The following is a 25,624-nucleotide window of genomic DNA, read 5'->3' on the forward strand; positions in this document are numbered from 1 at the left end:
TTCCAAGTGGGCCAGGAGTTGCTGATGATAAGGAGCCTGATGCTGAATGAGAACCATCATCTTCTTGAATGGAAGCAGAGGAACTCTAGGCTGACTGCTGTGAGCTTTGAGTGAAGTTGTTGCATTTGGATAAATGCTGCTGCATCTTTGTGGCATTCTTTACATATGGCTTTCTACAGTGTTTGCACATGTACACAGTCTTTCCATCTTTAATGCCTGGGGTAAAATGCTTCCACACATCCGACGGTAAACGTGGCATTGTTCTATGCAGAGAAATAAAGGGCATTCATCTCTGTGTCGAACTGCGGTCGATCAGCACGATTGCAACAGGGTGAGTACATTTTTGCTGATGTTCCATGTGATGGAAGCATGACCTGTACACACACGACACTACATCACCAATAGTTTATTATTTTGTATATTTTAACTTGAAGGACAACAGAGTTCAACAAGTAACTGGTTTATTTGGTATAAAGTCTGATTTACTTACTGCATCATCACAACATCAGCAGAAAACAAAATGACTTCCCTCAGGACCCCTAACCTGGATCTTAAAAAAAACTATAGCAGTCTTACAGATGCCTGCAGGCCAATCACAATTCGATATGCAAATATTACAAATAGAGGGAGCTAATCGCTCATCCACTCATCCAACCAATCAGGACACATTTGTTCACAGTCACACACAAAACTTGTAATTATTAAAACAAGCCAAGTAAGAAGATAAACATATATTGATTAAGAAATTCCTTAATAATTAAGATTCCATCTCTGTTAGTAATTTTAAGAGAGGACCTGTGGGGAAAAAAAAAAAGAAAGAAATACAAAAAAAACAATATTCTGCTAGCATGTGCTTTTTTGGGCAAAATTCCCAAGCTAAACTTCCCGTGGAAAATTTCTGGAAATTTACCGGAAACTTTCCACCCCTTTGCAACCCTACATACGCAGCCCGGCTTCGTAGCACTGGCCGCGCCCTGTGTGCTTCACCCTCTCACTCTCCTCTTCCCGATAACGCTGCTCGGCCCCGTTGCAAGCCACCCGCTCGAGTTCGCGACCGCCGCAGCCCAGGAAGGATCAGTGTACTACCTGCCACCAGCCCGATTAGCTGAAGCACCGTCGACAGGAACCAGGCCCCGCTTTCGACAGCTTCTCCAGCGATCTTCAACTCCGCTGACTCAGGGGCGGATGCCCACGGTCAACGCCCGTTTCTACTGCTTCTTTCTTCCTTCTGGCCTCGACCTCTGCTCACTTTGCTGCAGGAATGGATCCCAGGAGGTGGTGCAGACTGTAGGTAAGTTCGTATCTGCTCGTCGCCAGTATTATGTCCGTGTATGATTGAGACACGGACAGCAGGAGTTGAACAAAACAAGTCTTTACTGAAAGGAGTCAATCGGGAGACTGAAACTACAGAGGCTTACTAGCACCTTTTATACAGGGGTGGTCACAGCCGGTACTGCAGTCTGAGACCAGTTATTCTCTTAAAGGTACATACACAACAGTGAGGGTAACCCAAATGGTCTGGTAATCATCTTTGGCAAGTACATTATGTAATTTGAGACAGCTTAGTCTCTTGTTTTCGGAGTCGCTATCGCTCTTGTCTTCGGAGCTACTGTCCGTCATCATTTGTACCTTTCTGTACTTTTCTTTTTTGATTTTTTTTTCCTGTCTGTGGATTTATTTTGTCCAGATCGGCATACCCGTGCAATGTGTCCAATCTTTCCGCATTGCCTGCATGCTTTGTCCTTGAACCAGCAGTCCCTCTGGTCATGGGTGGATCTGCCGCAGCGATAACATCTCTCGAAACCCTGTGTCATTTCATGGGTGCCGAAGTCCTGTGTCTTTTGTTGTATCTTTTGTTATATCTCTGCAGCTCCTCTTGCGGCTGCTTCGTATGATACAGCCATACTGAAAGCCTTGTCCAGTGTTAAATCCTTTTCAGAAAGCAGCCTTTTCTGTGTTCCTTCACTTAAGAGACCGCAGACGAATTTGTCTCAAAGATAATCTGCTAGTCCTGCCCCGAATTGGCAGTGTTTTGATAGCTTCCTTAATTCGGTGAGGTAATCAGCGTTACTTTCATTCTTGTGTTGATTTCTCTTGAAGAATTTGAATCGTTCTGCTATCAGCAGCGGTGTTGGGTTTAAGTGCTCCTGTAGGGTATCAACAATTTCTTTAAAATTCTTGTCCTTTGGTTTGGCTGGCGTGATTAAATTTCTTAACAGCCCATATGTCTTTGCGCCCATTAGATTTAGCAGTACTGAAGCTTTTTTTTCATCTTCTATTCCATTTGGAGTGCAATATACCTCCACTCTTTCCACATATGTGGTCCAATCCTCTATCTCGTTATCAAAAGAATGAATATTGCCAGACTTAGGCATCTTAGAAAAGATATGGCGCTTCCCGCGCTTTTCTTTCTTTTCTGCAGAAAAGATATGGCGTTTCCCGCCGCTGCTGCCGATGACAACGCTGTTTCCATTCTTTTTTATTTTATTTATTTATTTACAGTTGGAGACTCGTTCCCGCCGGACTTTTTCTCTCTAGGTCTGAACGCCGACCTGCTTGCAGCACCGGCCGTCTCCCGAGTGCTCCCTCCCCGTCTGTTACTGCTTGCCTCCGTTTTCGTTGCTTGGCCCAGCTGTAGAGCCAGCCGCTGGAGCCCCAGCCTGACGCCCAGGAAGGATTAGCGCAGTACCTGCCACCAGCTTGGCCAGCTGGTGAAACCACAGCTTCTTTCACTTTCTTGATTCTTCTGGACGCCAGAGGAATCGATGTCCTTGAGGTGCTGCCGAATTGCAGGTAAGTCTGTTTCCACTTCGTCGCCACTGTTGTGTCTGTGTGTTGATAGAGACACTGAAGACAGGAGTTGGTTTGATAGGTGTTTACTAAACAAAGTCCGGAGGGGAACTAACGGATACAACACAATATACAGGCGTATATAGCCCGTGTGGCCATTACCGGCATTACAGTACACATGGGTCTCTTAAAGGCACATACACTACAAGTGGTGTGCCACAGGGATCAGTGCTGGGGCCTCAACTTTTTACAATTTATATAAATGACTTGGATGAAGGGACTAAAGTTTTGGTTGCTAAATTTGCTGATGACACAAAGATAGGTAGGAAAGTGAATTGTGAAGAGGACATGAGGAGGAAGCTACAAAGGGATAGATAGGTTAAGTGAGTGGGCAAAGATCTGGCAAATGGAGTATAATGTGGGGAAATATGAAATTGTCCATTTTGGCAGGAAGAATAAAAAAGAAGCATATTGGGGCAGAAATTCCTCCCCAAACGCGTGAGTACAGAAGGGGTACTCACGCGTCTGGCCGGAGGAAATGCCGGTTTTCAGCATGCACAGTGCATGCACTGAAAACCGGCATTTCCTCTCCTCTAACCCAAGAGGTGAAGAGGCTAGCGCGTGCGCTGTAGGGGGCAGCGCGTGCGTCTTGGATTTCCTCTGTTTTGGGGGATTTGCGCATGTGTAAAGGCCTCCGGTCTTTACGCTTGTAAAAAGCACACGTAAGTATTTATTTTTACAGGTAAGTGGTGTTTTAGTGCAATTTAGAATTTTTTTTTCCACAGGTTTATTATTTTAAAGACTCTACAATAAGGTAAGTTTAGTTTTAGACCCTTTTTATTAAAAATTTATTTTTTTTCAAAAAAAAAAATTATTGTTTAAATTATTTTTTTAAACTTATTTATACTTAATTTAACGATTGGGATGTTTTTTAAAATTTTATTTGAAGTTTAAGTAGTGTTTTGGGGTGCAGTACTTCTCATGAGTTTGACAGTTCTTACTCTCAAACTTATGAATGAAGTTTCCCCTCCCCTGATTGACTGAACAGTGCTCACCTGATCCCAGCCGGCACATCGCACTAACTACGCTGCTGGGTCAGGTTAGCACAGCGCACCGACATCAGAACCTGGCCACTGAAAGGAAATCCACTGCGGGCCAGGTTTCAGATGTTGGCGCGCCGGGTGAGCGCACATCGGGGGCTTGCACGCGCGGCAAGCCCCCGACACCAAGTTCTGGGCCATTATCTAAATGGTGAGAGATTGCAGAGCTCTGAGATGCAGAGGGATCTGGGTGTCCTAGTGCATGAATTGCAAAAGATTAGTATGCAAGTACAGCAAGTAATTAGGAAAGCTAATAGAATGTTATTGTTTATTGCGAGGGGAATTGAATACAAGCAGGGAGGTTATACTTCAGTTATACAAGGCATTGGTGAGACCACATCTGGAGTACTGTGTACTGTATTGGTCTCCTTATTTAAGGAAGGATGTAAATGCGTTGGAAGCAGTTCAGAGAAGGTTTACTAGACTAATACCTGGAATGGGCGGGTTATCTTATGAGGAAAGGTTGGACAGGCTATGCTTGTATCCACTGGCGTTTAAGAGTAAGAGGTGACTTGATTGAAACATATAAGATCCTGAGGGGTCTTGACTAGGTGGATGTGGAGAGGAAGTTTCCTCTTGTGGGAGAATCTAGAACTAGGGGTCACTGTTTAAAAATAAGGGGTCGCCCATTTAAGACAGATGAGGAGAAATTTTTTCTCAGAGGGTCGTGAGTCTTTGGAACTCTCTTCCTCAGAGGGCGGTGGAAGCAGAGTCTTTGAATATTTTTAAGGCAGAGGTCGATAGATTCTTGATAAGCAAGGGGGTGAAAGGTTATCGGGGGTAGGCGGGAATGTGGAGTATTTCGGATCAGCCATGATCTTATTGAATGGCGGAGCAGGCTCAAGGGGCTGAGTGGCCTACTCCTGCTCCTAGTTCGTATGAGATTAAACCAAATCCTAATCCTTTGCATATATGTTTCCACGAATAGTTTATCTTACAACACTGCAAATCATCATAAAATATATAAAAGAAAGATTTTTGCTTATATTTAATGCTTGATAATGTCTCAAACTGCTTCACAGACAAGAAATTATTTTGAAATGCAATGACTGTTGTTCTGTAGGCAACAGCAAGTGTTATGCAATCCGAGTGAACAAACAGTTCCCAACAATCATTTTTTTGAAACCATTGAACTGTGAATGCCCACTACCATCAGCATAGAGGAAGCTGCAAATAAAGCAATTAATTTAGTAAGAGGAATGCATTTAGTGTTAGCAACTTAGTGTAATTAAAGTGGATATTCGATTGCAGCCCTGAAAGCTCAGTAGTTACACAGTCCCCACAGAGCTCAAGGAATTGGCAAGAGCAGAAACACTATCACTTCCAAGCACAGTAAGCAGTAACTGTAACAAAATGTATTTATATTTTTGCAGTGATGAAGACACTGAAGATGGATTCTGTCAGCCATACAGGGGAATTGCATGTGCTCGATTCATTGGAAACCAAAGCATTTATGTGGATTCCCTCCAAATGCAGGGAGAAATTGAAAACCGAATTACTGGTAGGCATTACTGGTATATACCCCTGCAACAGAGCAATAACCATTTGTGCTTCTCCCCACTGAAAAGGAAACCCTACCTTTTTTATTATGAGGTTGCAAGTCAACCCCTGCATTACTCTCATTTAAATACGTCTAGACATATTATTTGTTTTTAAATTTTAAAAGTATATTTATACCATTGTGTGTGCCGTACAAACTGATTTTCTACATGTTCAAACAAAGAGTCAACATTTTTCAGTGGCACTTCGGTTTAGTGCTTGAATTGTAATCATCGTTTGTGGTAACTGCTGTACTTTGTCTTTCTGTTTTGTAAGTGCTGTTTAATGATTTAGGGTTGTTGTGTTGGATTATATCTTTTAAAACAAAGGTAAATTACCTTTATTAATGCCAAATATTAAATTAAAAGTTCCTTTATGTTTTTGATGCTTTGTCTGTAGACAAGAGCAACAGACTTTAAAAGCTCTTACAAAAGCACAAGCAGAATTGCCCAAGTTTAGTGTTTACCTATTTGTATGCCTCTTGCTGTCATACATGCTATCGCCTTGTGATGTTATCTGTGTCTGGATTTGACTTTCTGTCTGCCAGGATTTTGATCAAGAGCTCTCTTTTTCTTTCCCAGCTTGGATTGTACATGGCCACCATTTACAGTGACTGAAATATTGATATTAATAAACGGGTTTACGTAGGCTGCTCGAGGAAACTATGGGGGTGAAATTTGACTTTGGTGGTAGCGCAAAACGGGCGTTATCGAATCGGCGGTGTGTTTTTCTTTTCTATTGACATCAGTGGAAAAGAAAATCGGGCAGTGTGGAAACAGGCTGCTGATTCGCTATTGCCTGTTTTGCATTACCACTAAAGTCAAATTTAACCCCCGTTTTGTTTTTCTATTTCGAATGAACTGGTTGCTGCAGTATGTTGACAAGGAGATACCATTTTATGTACTGCTGGTGTGTCATTTTTAAGTATCTAAATTCAGGAGAAATGTAATTGTAATTTATGGACAATAAATAGTTGGAAATGGAGGAGTCCTAAAAGTTCTAATTTTAGCTTCGAAGTGAATAACATTACAGGGGTTCCTGCTCGAGTCAGATTTTCTGACCTGTGAGGAGATCTGTAGTGTTTGCTTAAACTCAGCGCTTTTTATTCTGTTATTCCTCAATCCACTTTATAAAATTAATAAATAAAATATAATTGACTTGCTTTAGTTTATTTTCCTTCTTTGTCGTTCTCTCTGTTTCTACTGTACTTCCCCCTTCTGTGCCAGCACCTTGCTCTCTCCCCACCAATCTATAGGTCTTGGATGAGCATTTTTTTTAATAACACTGACATCGCTACAACTGACACTGCTGTCATTGCTGACGCAGTATTTTAGAAAGATTCAGAACTTTTATTTCAGTCATCTTTTGAGATAACTGAGAAACCCTTTTATTAATACCAGATAAATATGTTTCGAGTGTGTGCAGCGAAGTAGGCTTTCAAGTCAATTTTTTACTGAGTCATTTGGCTCATCAAGCCCCTTCCTTCTACATATCAGATTAACTTTACAAAAGCAAAATACTGCAGATGCTGGAAATATGGTCATCGGCCTCAAACTCTCTTTCTTTCTCCACAGATGCTTCCTGACTTGTTGAGTATTTCCAGCATTTTCAGATTAATTTTACTTCAGTACTTTTTGAATAAATGCTGTTCAGTTGAAACATACAGTGGCCCAGAAATGCAGGTCAAGGGCTTCCCGCGGGTGTAAGCCCCCGACCTGCACTTGGCTTGCGCGCCGGCCGTTGTGCTATGGGCCCCCGTGGATTTGCGATCCTGGGCCTCCTCCAACTGCCGGCGCGCAGTGCTTGCGTATCCCAGGGGCGCAATTAGTTCGATGCGTCCCCTGGGATCACGTGGGCCATGGGGAGCCAATCGGAGCAGGGAATGCTTCATTCATTATTTTGACAGGAAGGGCTGTCAAACTTATAAATACTATAAGCCCCAAAACATCACTAAATCTTCGAATAAATTTTAAAAACATCACATTTTTCAAATAAACTATAAATTACATGAAATAACTATTTTAAACAATTTAAATTTTTGAAAAAAATAATTTTATTTTCTAACGGGGCTAAAAATAAACTTACCTTTCTTTAAAGTATTTAAATATAATAAACCTGTGGAAAAAATGTTTTAATTTTAATTAATTCACCACTTACCTTGTAAAAAGCAGGCCTTGCGACTGCTTTTTATATGTGTAACTTCTGGAGACTTACCCTCCCGGGAAAACTTGCAAAAAAAACATAAGATCGATGCACACGCACAGCCTCTCCTGCACACGCATTCGACCTTTGAACCCCTTCTTTCAGGGGAACGGAAGTGCCGGTTTCCCGCGCATGCGCAGTGCATGCAGGAAACCGGCACTTCCATTGGGCCTATGGGTGAGTACCCCGTGCGTACTCACCCGTGGAGACCCGAATTTCTGGGCCACAATTTCCTGTGTTTGAAACATACAGTAATGTAGGATTTTCAAGGGGCCACTGTGCCAAGTGTGATTGTAGAGTTGCATATTTAATTCCTGTAGTATAGTGACACCATGTGGTAAAGTGAAGCAATTCCTGTCCTGCAGATGCTTGTGACAACTGAATAATGCTCGCCCAGGAATGACAGCAAAATGTATGGATTTTATTTACAGGCACGATTTCACAGAATGAAGATCTAAAGTTCTTAATCATGAAGCTGCTGAATCTCTTTGGTGTCTGTGTTGTATTTTGCTACAATACATTTCCTTGGAAGTGGTATGGGGTGCTGTCTGCACCCACCATGCAATGCTTCATCCTTCAATAAGGATAGACAGACTTCAGTGCCACTTTGCAGCTTGGCAAATGAAGGTGTCTCTGTTGATGCTGGTATTATCAGTTCTCATGGCTTGGTAGAGAATTAGTAAAATAACTCCCCGTGAGTTTCAATGTGGATTTGAAGGTGGAAATCAAACTGGGCATTCTGACTGGCAGTACTCCAATACTTAAAGCAAACGGTAATGTTCAGGTTTCAAGAGTAACCATGCTATTTTTTAAAACTTGAAAACATAAGCATTATATGTGTAACAAGTTATATGTGTAACAAGTTATATGTGTACAGGAAACTTTGTGATATCCGGCACCGACGGGACCGGCGTGTTGCCGATCTATCAAAACTGCCGGACATACAAAGTTAATGTTGAAGCATACGGAGGTTTTCATCTCCGTATCTGACAACAAACACTGTTGCTTAGCAACAGCTTCTAAAGAGTCGGCTGCAGCTGCAAGCATCTCTAGCTGAAGCTGTTGCTATAGCTACAGACCTTGCAGTGCCTGACTGGGGAAAAAAAAGAACGAGAACTAAAAAAACGGCTCCTGATTTTTGCCGTTAGATCGAGTATTCCGGACATACAACCTCTGGATAAACCAAAGTTTCCTGTAACAAGTTATATGTGTAACAAGTTATTTTTAAACTAATCTATATGTCAGGATCAAAACAAAATCAGTGGCTTGTATAAAGTAAAAGTGAACAAATTTTTTAAAGCTGAACAATTACAATTTAAGATGGTCCATGTTAAAATTATCAACTTTTCTGGCATTGATAAAACAGCACAATTCAGTGAACAAATAGTGGCATTCAACCAATCTTGTGTTTAGTTTAAAAGCAGCTATTTTTGTTTGAAGTAAGGATGTCATTGGGTGGAGCCCATGCTAAACTGTAATTTTGTTGAATCATCTAAAAATAAAACATCTATAATCATGTGTGAGCTTTATGCTTTATTTTAATATTCATTAAAGTACTCCGGTTTACAAACTAAATTCCACACATTTTCTTCAATAATACTTTGATGTTTTATTAAAATTGTTATCTCCAATCTGAAGATTAACATTATGTACATGAATTATTTTTAATTTAGACAGGTTACAGCTGGAAGTAAGTTAATGTGATCCTTAATCAAACAAAAAGTGTATATAAAACTGGGGCAAGTGATTTATTGTAATGATGTGTTTGATAATTATAGGTTTTATATAGCACTGCTTTATAAATTAAATTTTGTGCTTCCCATTTCAGCTGCATTTACTATGATTGGTACTTCCACCCATCTCTCGGATCAGTGCTCACAGTTTGCCATTCCATCTTTCTGCCACTTTGTGTTCCCTCTCTGCGATGATAATTCCCGTAACCCCAAACCACGTGAATTATGCCGGGATGAGTGCGAAGTTCTGGAAAATGATCTGTGCAGAACAGAATACATTATTGCAAGGTCAAACCCACTCATTCTTATGCAGCTTCAGTTGCCAAACTGTGAGGATCTGCCACTGCCTGAAAGCCCAGAGGCTGCAAGCTGCATGCGAATTGGAATTCCTGTGGATAGGATTAACAGATGTAAGTATGCAAAAGATTCAGTTTGTCTTGACTAATCCCATCAATCATTGATTTGTTCTGTTGTTCTCTGAAAATAGTCCCGCAAACAATTGAACTTTTTAGAGCATTTGAGCACTCACACTGATGGATCGCAAGTGAAAATCACAGGTTCAGCCCAGAAACTAATGGAATACAGAAAGCGGCACTTTCAAATGTCAGTAAACAGGACTTTCTAGCAGTGCAGAGGAGCAAAGGATCCAGACGTGCCCTCCCTGCCCCCACTGTGCTTTTCGTTTTCTCGTGAAGCACATAACTAGTCAATTACTTTGAGGTTGACTATATGTAGAACACATCAAGTGTCTGAGGAGAGGAGGAAACATTTCTTTCCGTGTTCCTTAAAGGTTATAAATTTTAACTGCTGTTAAATAATCAATAGAATTAACTAGGTGAGTTAATTCAGAGTTCAATTGCGCTTCAGGCACGATGTGAGAAGACTGACCTTTTTTTGAGTGTGGTTGATAGGCATTCAGTTTATAGACATTCTCACTCCTTGTCAAATGACTGCTGTTGTTTTTTGGAATATGATACATAAAGTTGAGTGCAAGCAGCTGGATATAGGAACAGGAGTAAGCCATTCAGCCCCTTGAGCCTGTTCTACCATTCATTTAGATCATGGCTGATCTGTACCTTAACTCCATCTATCTGCTTTTGTTCCATAACCCTTAATACCCTTGCCTAACAGTTATTTTCAGTTTTTAAATATTCAATTGACTGAGCCTCAACAACTTTTTGGGGGAAGAGTGTTCCAGATTTCCATAGGATTACATAGGATATACAGCACAGAAACAGGCCATTCGGCCCAACCATTCCATGCCATGCTCCATTCGAGCCTCATCCCGTCTTTCCTCATCTAACCCTATCAGCATAAGCCTCTATTCCCTTCTTCCTCATATGCTTATCTAGCTTCCCCTTAAATGCATCTATACTATTCGCTTCAACTATTGCCTGTGGTAGCGAGTTCCACATTCTCGCCACTCTCTGGGGGTGGAGGTTTTTTTCTGAATTCCCTATTTGATTTCTTGGTGACTGTCTTATATTGATGGCCTCTGGTTTTACTTTTCCCCACAAGTGGAAATACTCTCTGTGTCTACTCTATCAAAACCTTTCATAATTTTAAAGACCTCTATTAGGTCACCCCTCAGAGACCCAGCCTGTTCATCCTATCCTGATAGGTATACCCTCGCATTTCTGGTATCATCCTTGTCAATCTGTTTTGCACCTTCTCCAGTGCCTCTATATCCTTTTTATAATATGGCGACCAGAAATGTACGCAGTACTCCAAGTGTCGTCTGACCAAGGTTCGATACAAGTTTAGTATACCTTCTCTACTTTTCAATTTTTTCCCTCTAGAAATAAACCCTCATGCTTGGTTTGCTTTCTTTGTGGCCTTATTAACCTGCAGTCGCTACTTAGTTATTTGTACTCTGAGATCTCTGCTCTTCTACCCCATTTAGATTCTTATTTTCTAAGTAATGTGACCTTCCTATTTTTCTTACAAAAATGTAATACCTCACATTTATCTGTGTTGAAATTTATATGCCCATTCTGCAGTTATGTCGTCTTGTAATTTGTTGCAGTCATCCTCAGTATTGATTATTCCCCCCAATTTGGTGTCATCCGCAAATTTAGAAATTATGTTTTTGATTCCAAAGTCTGAATCGTTAATATAAATTGTGAACAGTGGTGTCAGCACTGATTCTTGTGGAACACCACTTCCCACCTTCTGCCACTCTGAATAGCTACCCTTTATCCCTAATCTCTGCATTCTGTCTTGAAGCTAGCTAGCTATCCATTCTGCTACTTGTCCCCTGACTCCGCATTCTCTGACCCTATTCATTAGTCTAGAGTTTAGAAGAATGAGAGGGGATCTCATTGAAACATATAAAATTCTGACAGGGCTAGACAGACTGGATGCAGGGAGGATGTTTCCCCTGGCTGGGGTGTCTAGAACGAGGGGTCACAGTCTCCGGATACGGGGTAAGACATTTAGGACTGATGAGGAGAAATTTCTTCACTGAGGGTGGTGAACCTGTGGAATTCTCTACCACAGAAGGCTGTGGAGGCCAAGTCACTGAATATATTTAAGAAGGAGATAGATAGATTTCTGGAAACAAAAGGCATCAAGAGGTATGAGAAGAGAGCGGGAATATGGTATTGAGATAGAGGATCAGCCATGATCACATTGAATGGCAGCGCAGGCTCGAAGGGCCGAATGGCCTACTCCTGCTCCTATTTTTCTATGTTTCTATTATGTGGTACCTTATCAAGGCCTTTTTTAAAATCTAGATGAATTACATCATCTGCTTTACCCTTGTCTACTCTGTTACATCTTCAAAAAATTCAATGAGGTTGGTCAAGCAAGACTTTCCCTTTTGAAATCCATGCTGACGATTCATTATATTTTTTTGGTTTCTAGATGTTCTTCTATTTTCTCCTTTTAGTAGGGATTTTTCCTACCACCGATGTTAAGCTGACTGGTCTATAGTTCCCTGGACATGTTCTATCTCCCTGCTTAAATATAGGTACAGGAAACTTTCTGGTATCCGGCACGGACGGGACCGAGCTGGTGCCGGTCTATCAACAATGCCGGAGAATCGAACGCTATAGTTAAAACATACGGAGCTTCTGAGCTCCGTATCTAGCAACAGCTTCAAAACAATCAGCACAGCTTGCAAGCATTTCTGTAGCTTAGCAACAGCTTCAGTTATATACTTGCACAGCCAGAAAGGAGTTAAAAAAAAAAAGTAACTAAAAGTAAAAAAAAGTTATCTGAACCGACTCCTGAATTTTGCCGGTTAACCGACATTTCCGGTTATTTAGTGGCCGGTTAATCGAAAGTTTCCTGTATTACGTTAGTTATCTGCCAGTCCTCTGGCACTGCACCTTTTTCTAACAAATTATTAAATATGTGTAGTAATGCCACTATCTCTTCTCTATTCTTTTAAAATGCATGGATGTAATCCGTCTGGACCAGTGGTTTAATCCTGTTTGAGTTTGATTAGTTTATTCAATATTTCTTTTTTATTTTAAATGCAGTTATCTAATTTCTAATCTCATCATCCAATGTCATGCCCACCTGATCTATGTCTAATATTTCTGCCATTTCTCTATTGCTGCCTGTGATTTTTATCCTGTCCATCCCTTAGTGGCTCTATTTCCATCCTGACTTTCCTTTTTTTATTGATGTGCCTGTAAAATATTTTACTTTTTTGTTTTATGTTCCTTGATCATTTAATTTCATCATTCCTCTTTGCCTAATTGTGTTTTTTTTTACTTCTCTCCTTATCTCCTCATTCTCCCTTGTCATGCTCTCCCCTGCTGTTCATGTACAGGAAACTCTTTGGTATCCGGCACCGACGGGACCGGGATGGTGCCGGTTGATTAAAAATTCCGGATGACGGAGAGGGTTGCCTACCGAAGCTATTTTTAACAAACAAAAATTTAAAAATCAAGAAATTTGCTGTATACAGTAATTGGGTACTCACCTGCAGAAGGTTGTGTTAAATGGTTGGTGGAAGATGCTTGATTAAGTACAGTACTGCCAGTTGAGGGTAATCCATAACTCTTTAATTACTTAACAGTAAAACAAAACTTATACAGTAAATGACTATACAGTACTGTAGTTGACTGTACACTTATTCCAAGTCAGCTGGTTCATCAGGAATATCCATGCCAGCTGGGTCATCAGGATCATGCACTTCAACAAATGCACGGGGAGAGACTACTGGCAGCGCGGGAGACACACAGACAAATGGCGATCGGAAGAGACTACCGGCAGCGCGGGAGAGTCAGACTCCTGTTATTGAGGTGTTCGGACTTCCGACAGCGCCAAGAAGCCGAGTAGTGGCAGTTTGGAGATCTACCCCCACTGACTAACTCGGCCACCGCGGGAGACTCGGACTCTGCAACATTTCCGGTTATTGAGGTGTTGTTTTCAGAGTATGAATTTTGCTGGTTAATAGAGAATTCCGGATATTTAGGTGCCGTTTAAACGAGAGTTTCCTGTACTTAGTGTGTGCCTCTTTTCTTACCCTCAATTTTTCCCCTTATGTCTTTATTCATTCATGGTGTCTCAATAGTATTTATCTTGTTCTGTTTTTTAGTGGAATATATTTTTCTTGAGACTCTGTTGAATATTTTAAATGTTTCCCATTGCTGTTCTACATCATTGCTTGCCAATATTGTTTCCATTTTATTTTCCCAAGTTCTATTCTCAGCCCCTCAAAATCAGCTTTTCTCCAATCTATACCCTGGTCTTCGTCATACTTATGTTCTTCTCAGTTATTATCTGAAAGCATATTATATTATGGTCACTATTGCTTAGATGTTCCCCTACTTTTACTTCTCTTATCTGCTCTGGTTCATTCCCCATTTCTAGATCCAGTAGCGAATCCTCCCTTGCCGGGCTTCTTACATTTTAGGTTAGAAAGGAGTCCTGTACACATTGTAGGAACTCCATTCCCTTTTCCCCTTTACCTACCTCTTCTGGGCAATTAATATCTGGGTAGTTGAAATCCCCCATGATGATTATTCTATGTTTTTTAGTCAATTCCCTAATTTGTTTGCATATTTCTTCCTCTACCTCCCTTCCACTATTAGGTGGTTTGTAGACTACCCCTATTAGTGTGATTGATCCTTTATTATCTTTTATCTCAACCACATGGATTCTAGTTCTGTCTTACTGATAGATGTGTCACTTCTGCTATTATGTTATCCCTAATAAGTACAGCTACTCCACCTCCCCCTTTCCCCCTCTATCTTTTCTAAATATGTTATACCCTGCAATGTTTAATTCCCAGTCCTGATTTTTCTGTAGCCATGTCTCAGTAATCTCTACTATATCTGGTTCCTCACAACGTATTATTGCCTCCTGTACCCCTGTTTTGTTATAGGCACTGTGTGCATTGCTGTACAGCGAGTTTAATTCCTTTATAATAGCAGTTCCTCTCGCTTTATTTTTAACCATCTTTTTACACTCCTGTTCTATAATTCTTTATTCCCTGGCCGTCTATGTCCTCTCTTACTTTAGTCTTTCCTATGCTCTCCTTTCCTGTTCCATTTCTATTTAGACTGGTTTCATTTCTTGTAGATCACTCCCCCGTCTTACTAGTTTAAAGCCTTTGCCACTTCCCTATTTACCCTTTCCGCTGGGATGCGGGTCCCATTCCGGTTCAGGTGGAGTCCATCCCATCGGTACAGCTCCTTCCTGTCCCAGTACTGGTGCCAGTGTCCCATGAAAAGGAACCCCTCTTTCCCACACCAGCCCTTTAGCCACGTGTTAATTCTCCTGATGTGACTGCTTCTATGCCAATCAGCATCTGACTAGGGCAATAATCCAGAGATTATTACCCTCAAGGTCCTGCTTTTTAATTTAGCTCCTAACTCCTGATGCTCCCTCAGCAGGACCTCCTCCCTGTTCCTACCTAAGTTTTGTTAAGAACATAAATAGGAGCAGGAGTAGGCCATTGGGTCCTTCGAGCCTGCTCCGCCATTCAGTGAGATCATGGCTGATCTTCTGCCTCAACTCCTTTCAGTGGCCCTATCGCTATATCCCTTGATGCTTTTACTAGTCAGAAATCTATCAACTTCTGTTTTGAATATACCCAATGACTGAGCCTCCACAGCCCTCTGGGGTAGAGAATTCCAAAGATTCACCACCCTCTGTGTAGAAATTTCTTCTCATCTCAGTCCTGAATAGCCTACCCTTTATCCTAAGGCTGTGGTCCATGTTCCGACATATGTAGGTCATCGACCTACATAAGAACATAAATAGGAGCCTGCTCTGCCATTCAATAAGATCATGGCTGATCTGATCTTGGCCTCAACTCCACTTCCCTACCCGCTCCCCATAACCCTGGACTCCCTCATCATTCAAAAATCTGTCTATCTCCACCTTTAAATATATTCAATGACCCAGCCTCCACAGCTCTCTGGGGAAAAGAATTCCAAAGATTCACGACCCTCTGAGAAGAAATTCCTCCTCATTTCCAATTTAAAAGGGTTACCCCTTCTGAAATTATGCCCCCTAGTTCTAGATTCCCCCACGAGGAGAAACATCCTCTCTGCATCTACCCTGTCAAGCCCCCTCAGTATCTTATATGTTTCAATAAGATCCCCTCTCACTCTTCTAAACGCCAATGAGTATAGGCCCAACCTGCTCAACCTTTCTTCATAAGACAACCCCTTCATCTCCAGAATCAACCTCATGAAACTGGGTTTCTGCTGAATTTATTGCTAAGTTTTAACAGCTAGCTAAACCAAAATCTTGTACAAGGCTTTTCCTGAATGTAATGTTTCAAAGTTTGTTATAGTCTCTCTGGTAACAGATTTGAGAGTCTCAAATATATGTAGACTTCAAGATTAGTTCAGTTTGAGAGAGAGCTCCTTTTTGAATTTGAAAGGCTAATTATTCAAATTCCAGGCTACCCAGTAAATCTTCAGGGATATAAAATAAACAACTTTGTTTGTATCAAGGCAGCTGGAAAGTTCTCTTGCAGAAGCCAGTTAGCAGTTGGAAAATCGCAAAGAAGCCAGGAAGCTGTTTGAAAATCTGAAAGCAACTAAGAGTTTGAGAGGAAGCAACAGGTTGATATTCTTAAAAGATAGGAGCAATGCTATATATATTTAAAAGTTGTTTTGTCAAAGATTAATTAGCTCTGAGTTGCAAATATTTTTTTTATACTTGAAGAACTGGATAAGATGCTATTGTAAATATATAACTATTATAATCACTGTTGCATCAGTCACCTGTTTATTGTTTCATAAATTTGCTTCATATTTTAAACTTTAAATGAGGTCTGCTGTGAGATTCGACCACTTTCAAAGACTGAAGTGAAATTTTATGTTGCATAAGATAGTCCAGTACTTAACAGGAATTACCAGAGTGTGCTGTTCATTTACCTGGATGTGTTCCTGAAACCTTACAAAGATATCAAGGCAAAGATAGATGCACTCAAATGTTTGGAAAGTTGCAATTCACCAATGGATAGGAGCTAAGATAATGAGAACTGAAATAAGATTTTAAAAGATCACGGTCTAACGGAGTAATATGATCGCAAAAGCAAAATGCTGGAAATCTGAAATAAAAACAGAAAATGCTGGAAATACTCAGCAGGTCAGGCAGCATCTGTGGAGAGAGAAACAGAGTTAACGTTTCAGGTTGATGACCCGTCGTCTGACGAAGGGTCATCGATCTGAAACGTTAACTCTGTTTCTCTTTCTACAGATGCTGCCTGACCTGCTATTTCCAGCATTTTCTGTTTTTATTGGAGTAATATGATCGCCTGTCTTCTTTATGCGGATGTAATTTACTACCGTGAACATTAAGTCAAAAATGTATTTGGAGAATCGCACAAATATTTCTTCTGAATGGAAAATGGATCAAGTTTGCTCATTTATTCCACTTTTTTTTAATGAAAAAGGTGTAAAAGTCACTCCTGTGGCAAAATGTCAGTGCAGAATTCACGCTCTCCTGACCCAATTTATAGGTCTTGATAGTCGGGTGAAAGTGGGACTTGTGTGCTGGACTTTGTAGTATATTACTTAGAGCAAGATAACTCCATAGGTGGTGCTGTCACTATAATAACTAAAGTATTTTTGAGCATCACAAGTTTCCAAATCTCCATTGTGGGGAGACACACCTTCTCACCGCAGTCTGTTATAACTAACAAGGTTACTTGGCTACCTTACCAGTTGCCATTGGCTATGCGGAATGGCTCCATTTAACTAATGGATAAAAACCTTTTTTAGTGCATCCCTCAAAGCCATGTCATTTAACAGCAACTGGGATGCAAGCAAGTGGAAATCAGTCCATGGTACAGCACTACCAATACTCTGTGGGTGAGAGCAACGTCACCCAAATTAGATGGCACATGTATGACTTTTGACACTTGTTTCCTTTTTATTTTATAGAAAGAATCCTTCTGATTTCATGTGTCTGACTTTATAACTAACCATCAGGTTGAAAATGACACTTGTAAGGCTAATTTGCCAATGTATTTGTAAATTGCAGTGTCCTTGTGGCATTAACTGTTTAAATGAAAATTGCTTTAGAAGTTTATCTTTTCTGTGAACTAGTGAGCTTCGTAACTGATTTAGATAAATAGAAGGAAATGGACAAAGAATAGATTTAAGTAAGGACAATGAGAGCTGAGAAACTTTCATCTACATAGTTTGCATATGTAGCAACACCCATCAGGTCAGATATCCATTCTTGGGTTGACTATATTTAAAATAGATTATTGGATAAATTTTTATTGAAAAACACAGCATAAATCCAGAAATATTTTCAAACTTAACACTGAGACATTGTAGCCACTTTGAGCCGCTATATCATGTGGATTTTATTACTGGGTTAACCATCAGAGAGGATTGACACTGAAGGCAAAGCGAGAGTAAAAATTAGATGTGATTGAAGGATGTACAACAGAAGAACCAGCATTAATTGCAGGAACAAACAGGAATGGGGTTCTGAGCATTGAATAAAATGTACTTTATTAAGTCTAGTGTGCCCTATATGCTAAGTGTATCTTTGTTTAAGTTGGCCATACAGATCATAAATGCTACAATGGCAGTGGAGCAGGTTACAGAGGAACTGTCAGCGTGACCAAATCAGGATACAAGTGCCAGTTGTGGAATTCCCAATATCCTCACGCTCATCAGTTCAGCAGCTTGGAGTATCCAGAACTTGGAGGTGGCCACGCATACTGTCGAAATCCTGGTGGACAAATGGATGGACCATGGTGCTACACACAAAGCGAAGCTCGTCTTGAACGCTGTGATATCCCTGCCTGCCGTAAGCTTTAGTAGCCTGTTTCATCATGACATAACCTACACCATAAAACCATATGCTGGTATTTTGATAACGTGGTACTATATGTTATGTATAATAGTGAATTCACCTGCAATGAATCGCATGTAATTTAAATATAAACAATATAAAGGAAAGGCAAACTATCATTAATCAAGGACGAGGTGGCGGAGTGGGTTAGCATACTACCTTGTGATCTTTGGGACTTGGTTTGAACCCAACCCAGACTGATGGGGTGAAAGTAAGCATGACACACACTGCAGAACTACCCCTAATTTGGCAGTCATTGGCAATTTCATTCAGGAAGGTCACAAGGATGGCTAGTGAAGGGAAATGGAAAATGTCACCCTGGTGCACTGGGAAGTACTATTCTGAGACTTGGGCTGAGTAGAGGGAGTCTTATTCTGCATCTAGCCCATACTATTCCTGATCCAGGATTGCTTGATGCCAAATCTTGGTGCTTGAAATGGGAAATGTTTTCCATTCCCCAATGCTAATATCCCTCTGCTAGGTTCAACTGTGCGCTTGGGCGAAGATACCAAGTGGAGGCTGGCCTTTTTTTCCTCAGAGGTAAAGAAATGCAAGGGAAAATCACCCTGAGCTGCTGTTGTGCATATCCTGACAACTGGCTCCAGAGCAGCACTGGTAAAGGATTGGGAGCAGGTTGCTTGCTCTCCATTTTGGTTGGAGAATGGTGCATGGACTAAGGGACAAGATCGGGATGGGCAATAAATGCTGGCCTTGCCGGCAACACCCACATCCCAGGAACTAATTAAAATTAAAAAAAATCTGCTGCATCACTCACCTACACCTATCTGCTCTGTGATTTAAGCGTGTCTCCTGAATCTGCTGCCACTGAGTCTATACTCTCCATTATGCTGGAGCTAATGTACCGAGATGCAGTCCCCTGCCTGCTTTTGACAGTGCTCTGCCCTCGCTCTCCCCGGCGTGCTCTGCCCTCGCTCTCCCCGGCGTGCTCTGCCCTCGCTCTCCCCGGCGTGCTCTGCCCTCGCTCTCCCCGGCGTGCTCTGCCCTCGCTCTCCCCGGCGTGCTCTGCCCTCGCTCTCACCGGCGTGCTCTGCCCTCGCTCTCCCCGGCGTGCTCTGCCCTCGCTCTCCCCGGCGTGCTCTGCCCTCGCTCTCCCCGGCGTGCTCTGCCCTCGCTCTCCCCGGCGTGCTCTGCCCTCGCTCTCCCCGGCGTGCTCTGCCCTCGCTCTCCCCAGATTTGCTTTAACCCAATCTGCTCCCCCACTCTTAAATTCAAAATGGAATACAAAATAAACAGGCCAGATGTTTTAGAAAGGTTTGTTCAGCAACGTTGCTCCCTCAGTGATGGATCTAGGAATTAGTCAACAATGAGGACTTTGTGCTTTAGAACAGGCCATTCCAGAACCAACAGGCTTGCAAAATTTATAAAGTCAAACATAGTGGCATGTAAAATAAATTAGCAGAGTTTTGCTTCCGCACTGCCTCTGGGCTGTGGATCACAGTTTCAACATCCCACCTTTACACGAATTGGAAACCAAATCGGATCGTTGTGAAAATAATGAGAGCATCGCAGGAGGCCTGAGCACCATAAATACAGCACAATTAGAGTGGCAGAGAGTCGTGGGAGGCCCAAGGAGCATAAATACAGCATTGAAGTCATGGTCCATGTGGGAACCAATGACCAGGTAGGAAAGGGATTGAGGTCCTGCAGTCAGAGATTCAGTCCTGCAGTCAGAGATTCAGGAGCTAGAGAGGAAGTTAAAAAGCAGGATTTAAAGTTAGTAACCTTTGGTTTACTTCCACGCACCAGTGAGTATAGGATTAGTAGGATAAGACAGGTTAACGCATGGTTGGAGAAATGGTGCCGGAAGAAAGGCTGCAGATTCCTGGGGCATTGGGACCTGCTCTGGGGCAGGAGAAACCCATTCATTATGAACAGGTTGCAGCTCAACAGAGCTGGGACCAATGACCTCGCAGGAAGGTTAACAAGTGCCGTGGATGATGGTTTAAACTAATTTGGCAGGGAGAGGAGTACCAGGATGAAGCATTAGAGAGGAGATGCAAGGTGTACAGAAGACTGGGAGAAACAATTCGCAATAGAGTAAAGAATAGTTTACAAATAGGAGGGATGAGATGGCGGAGGGAGGGGCAAATGTGAGGCAGTCTTAGATGGGTTTGGAGTGCATTTGCGTAAAAGCACATAGCGCGGTACATGAGGTTGTGCCACATAAGCACAAGTCGCCACATGGGATTATGATATATTAGCAATAATGAAGCTAGCTCAAAGAATGGGAGGATTGGAAACTTGATATTCCTGGCTACAAGGTATTCAGAAAAGATAGCGAAGGGAAAAACAAGAGGGGTGTGGCAGTATTAATCAAAGAAACTATTATAGAACTGGGAAAAAAAAGACTTACATTTATATAGCGCCTTTCACAACCTCAAGACATCCCAAAAGCGCTTTACAGCCAATGAAGTACTTTTGAAGTGTAGGCACTGTTGTAATGTAGGAAACGCGGCAGCCAATTTGCACATAGCAAGCTCCCACAAACAGCAATGTGGTACTGACTAGATTCTCTGTTTTAGTGATGTTGATTGAGGGATAAATATTGGCCAGGACACTGGGGATAACTCTCCTGCTCTTTTTCGAAATAATGGCATGGGATCTTTTACATCCACCTGAAAGAACAGACAGGGCCTCGGTTTAACATCTCATCTGAAAGACGGCACCTCCGACAGTGCAACATTCCCTCAGTCGTGCACTGGAGTGTCAACCTAAATTTTTGTGCTCAAGTCTCAGGAGTGGGACTTGAACTAACCTTCTGACTCAGAGGTGATCATGTAGTTGAGGGTCAAAGACAGAATCTATTTGGTTAGAATTAAATAACAATAGAGGAGCTATTATACTACTGGGTGTATACTATAGGCTACCAAATAGTGGGAAAGCGATAAATGAGCAAATTTGCAGGCAAATTATAGAAAGATGCAAGAACTATAGAGTAGAGTTAACGGGGGACTGCAATTATCCTAATATAGACTGGGATAATAACAATGTAATGGGCAAAGACAGGGATGAATTCCTGAAATGTGTACAAGAGAAATTTCTTGATCAGTGTGTTTCCAACTCAATAAGGAAGGAAGCAGTGCTGGATCTAGTTCTGAGGAATAAAGTTGAGCATGTTTCAGTGGGGGAGCATTTGAGGAACAGTGATCATAATATCAGGTTTAGCATAGCTATGGAAAAGGACAAGGAACAATCAAAAATTGTTAGGCAAAACAGTAATTGAACAATGGGAGGCCTTCACAGATAAGCCGGTTCGGGTGCAGATTAGACATATTCCCATGAGGGGGAAAGGAAGGGCATCCAAAGCTAGAGCTCCTTCAATGACTAAATATATAGAGCTTAAAATGAGACAAAAAGAGGAGGATTATGATAAATACAAGGTTCATAATACAGTAGAGAGCCAAGCTGAATTCAGAAAATATAGAAGAGATATAAAAGGGGAATTAGAAGGGCAAAGGGAGAGTATGAGATTAGATTAGTGGCCGATTAGGGACCAAAAAGATCATCTTGTGGAGGCAAAGGGTATGGCTGAGGTACTAAATGAATAGTTTGCACCTGTCTTCACTAGAGAAGAGGATGTGCCAATGTAGCTGTAAAGGAGGAGGTAGTAGTGGTATTGGATAGGATAAAAATAAAGGGGAGGTACTTAAAAGATTGGCAGTACTCAAAGTAGAAAAGTCACCCAGTCTGGATGGGATGCATTCTAGATTACTCAGGGAAGTAAGCGTGGAAATTGTAGGGGCTCTGGCCACAATCTTCCAATCCTCCTTGGATATGGAGGTGGTGTCAAAGGACTGGAAGATTGCAACTGTTACACCCATGTTCAAAAAATGGGAGAGGGATAAACCCGGCAATTACAGGCAAGTCAGCTAAACATCGGTGGTGGGGAAACTTTTAGAGATGATAATCTGGGACAAAATTAATTGCCATTTGGAAAAATATAAATGAAAGTCAGCATGGATTTGTTAACAGCAAATCATGTTTGACTAACTTGATTGAGTTCTTTGAAGTAATGGAAAGGGTTGATGAGGGTAGTGCAGTTGATGTATACTTTCAATAAAGTACCACATAATAGACTTGTTGGCAAAATTAAGCCAATGGGATTAAAGGGATAGTGGCTAATTGACACTGGCTAAGGGACAGAAAGCAGGGAGTACTGATGAGCAGTTGTTTTTCAGACTGGAGGAAGGGATACAGTGGTGTTCCCCAGGGGATGGTATAAGGACCACTGCTCTTTGATCTATATTAATGACCTGGACTTGGATATACAGTGCATAATTTCAAAGCTTGCAAATGAAACAAAACTCAGAAATGTAGTGAACAATGAGGATGAAAGTAATCGACTTTAGGAGGACATAGACAGACTGGTGAAATGGGCAGACAAATGACACATGGCAGATGAAAGTTAAGGCAGAGAAGTGTGAAGCGATGCATTTTGGTCGGAAAATGAAGAGAGGCAATATAAACTAAATGGTGCAATTTTAAAGGGGGTGCAGGAACAGAGAGGCCTGGGGCTGTATGTACACAAATCTTTGAAGGTGGCAGGTGTTGTGTCTGTGTATAATAAGACACAGACTGCAGGAGAACGGTACAACAGGTGTTTACGCAACGTGGCTCACACGGGAACTGATCTGCACAGATTACTACTCAGTGCTATATACAGGTGTGGTCACTGCCGGTACTGCAGTATACATGAGCTGTAAAAGATAGTTCCCCCCTTAAAGGTACATACATTACAATTCCTCCCCTTTTAGATTAACAGTACCATAACACTCATTTAACAATTAAATATCAAACTAATTACAATTAACACTTTTAACATGCAACATTAGCTGAAAATAGTCTATTTATATATTCAGTCTTTGGGGAGGCTTCCTGATCCTTTCTGGATAGCGCCTTTCCCGAGTGTCTTGCTCTTGGTGCGGAGGCGACTCTGGCCCCCTGTCGTCGGTTGGTTCATCAGCTTCCGATGCTACTGTTTCTGGGGTAGATGCGACCTGTACGTCGGGTTCATCACCAGGTACGTATGGGCGAGGCATGGGGTTGACTTGTTCCTGTGACTCTAGGATCTGGTCAGCATGGCGTCTCACGATGCTCTCCCCAACGTCCACTGTGTACATTAGTGGGCCCTGCCGTGTGCATATCGTTCCTGGCTGCCATTTTTCTGTTCGGTAGTCGTGGGCCAAGACTGGTTGCCCTACATTGAAGCTCCTTGTTGGCTTCTCATGGATGTGCTGGATTTGCTTACTCTCAACATCTCTTCGGACGTTTGGTCTGAGCAAATCCAGGCGAGATCTTAACCTTCGGTTAAAGAACATCATGGCTGGGGCCTGGTTGGTGACTGCATGTGTCGCATTCCGGTAGGCGAACAGGAAATTGTCCACCTTGTGCTGCAGCGGAATGCTGTCATTGTACATAGCCTTTATTGCCGTCTTAAAGGTTTGTATGAACCTCTCAGCCAATCCATTTGTGGCTGGATGATACGGGGCGGATGTGTAATGCCTTACCCCATTCTTTTTCAAGAACCTCCGGAACTCTTCGGACACAAACTGTGGTCCGTTGTTGGAACAAATCTGTTCTGGCAAGCCATTCCTGGCAAAAATGGTCCGTAGGACTGCAATAGTTTTCTCCGTGGTGGTGGAGGACATTTTGATGACCTCAGGCCATTTCGAGTGCGCATCCACGGCTATTAAACAGCAAAATCAATATGCACCCGTTGCCATGGAGATGAGGGCCACTCCCATGGGTGTAGAGGGGCCTGTGGTGGTGCATTTTGGACTTTCTGGCATCCTGAGCAGCTCTTGGTCAGGTCCTCGATTGTTTATCGATTCCCGGCTACCACACATAAGCCCTGGCTAGGCTTTTCATTTTTACCCCTCCCAGATGACCCTCATGAAGCTCATTGAGCACTCTATCCCTTAACTTGGGTGGAATTACCACTCGGGATCCACACATCAAGGTCCCCCGGCACACTGACAGCTGTTCTCTCCTTGTCGAGAACGCTGGCAACAGTGAGTCGCCATGTGCTGGCCATCCCTTCACTGTCAAATCATATACCCGAGACAGTGTCGGGTCATTTCGGGTTTCCTTTTCGATACAAGCGTTAGTTACCGGTAGGTATTCAACTATAGTCGAATGGAACATTTCGACAGGATCCACTGCTGGTGCTTCCTCCGCAGTAGGCAGTGGCAGGCGTGATAGCCCATCAGCATTTCCATGCTGTTTCGTGCCCTTCTATTCAATCTCATAGTGGTGCGCCCCTAGAAAAAGTGACCATCTTTGTAGTCGTTGCACAGTCATCACCGGAACGCCCTTCTTCGGATTAAAAATGGAGACAAGAGGCTGGTGATCAGTCAGCAAGGTGAATTTCTGCCCGTGCAGATAGTGATTGAACTTTTTCACTCCCCACACTAGGCTGAGGGCCTCCCTGTCAATCTGGGCGTAGTTATGCTCGGCTGAGGTTAGTGATCGTGACGCAAAGGTTATTGGCCTCTGAGCCGTCCGAGAATTTGTGCGACAGCACCGCTCCAATGCCGTAGGGTGACGCATCACATGCCAACCGAATTGGTAATGCCGGGTTGTAATGGGCCAATACCTTGTAGTGTCCGTGTGTTGATAAAGACACTGAAGACAGGAGTTGGTTCATAGGTATTTACTAAGCAAAGTCTGGGGGGGGGGTTCTAACGGATATACACAATATACAGGCTTCTTTAGCCTGAGTGGCAATTACCGGCATTACAGCACACCTGGGGCTCTTAAAGGCACATACACCACAATTCCTCCCCTTTTAGCTAACCAGTACATCATATTTTAAGTAATTATTAATTACATGTTATAAGCAAAATAATATACATGGCTGTAGTTAATTAATTATAAGTTAGTCTCTCAGGAGGCTTCCTGACTCGGTCCGGATAATGCCTCGGGGGTGTAGTAGTTTCTGGTGGTGTAGTA

The 25,624-nt window shown here is 42.1% G+C and overlaps 1 protein-coding gene across 2 annotated transcripts in view; it reads left to right on the top strand.

Annotated features, from left to right (window-relative positions):
* Positions 1-25,624, top strand: part of ror2 (receptor tyrosine kinase-like orphan receptor 2) — a 450,069-nt gene that overhangs the window by 405,044 nt on the left and 19,401 nt on the right. The window contains exons 5-7 of one of the 2 annotated variants that reach the window (XM_085984540.1): positions 5,264-5,391; positions 9,460-9,774; positions 18,353-18,607. In XM_085984540.1, coding sequence (XP_085840666.1) covers positions 5,264-5,391; positions 9,460-9,774; positions 18,353-18,607 — 698 coding nt within the window. The remainder of the gene's footprint in view (positions 1-5,263; positions 5,392-9,459; positions 9,775-18,352; positions 18,608-25,624) is intronic. The other variant, XM_085984543.1, reaches the window with a different exon arrangement.

Source organism: Somniosus microcephalus, chromosome 1 (genome assembly GCF_052327205.1).
Source record: "Somniosus microcephalus isolate GS21.2 chromosome 1, FLI_Smic_1.0, whole genome shotgun sequence".
NCBI classification, from domain to species: Eukaryota; Metazoa; Chordata; class Chondrichthyes; order Squaliformes; family Somniosidae; genus Somniosus; species Somniosus microcephalus.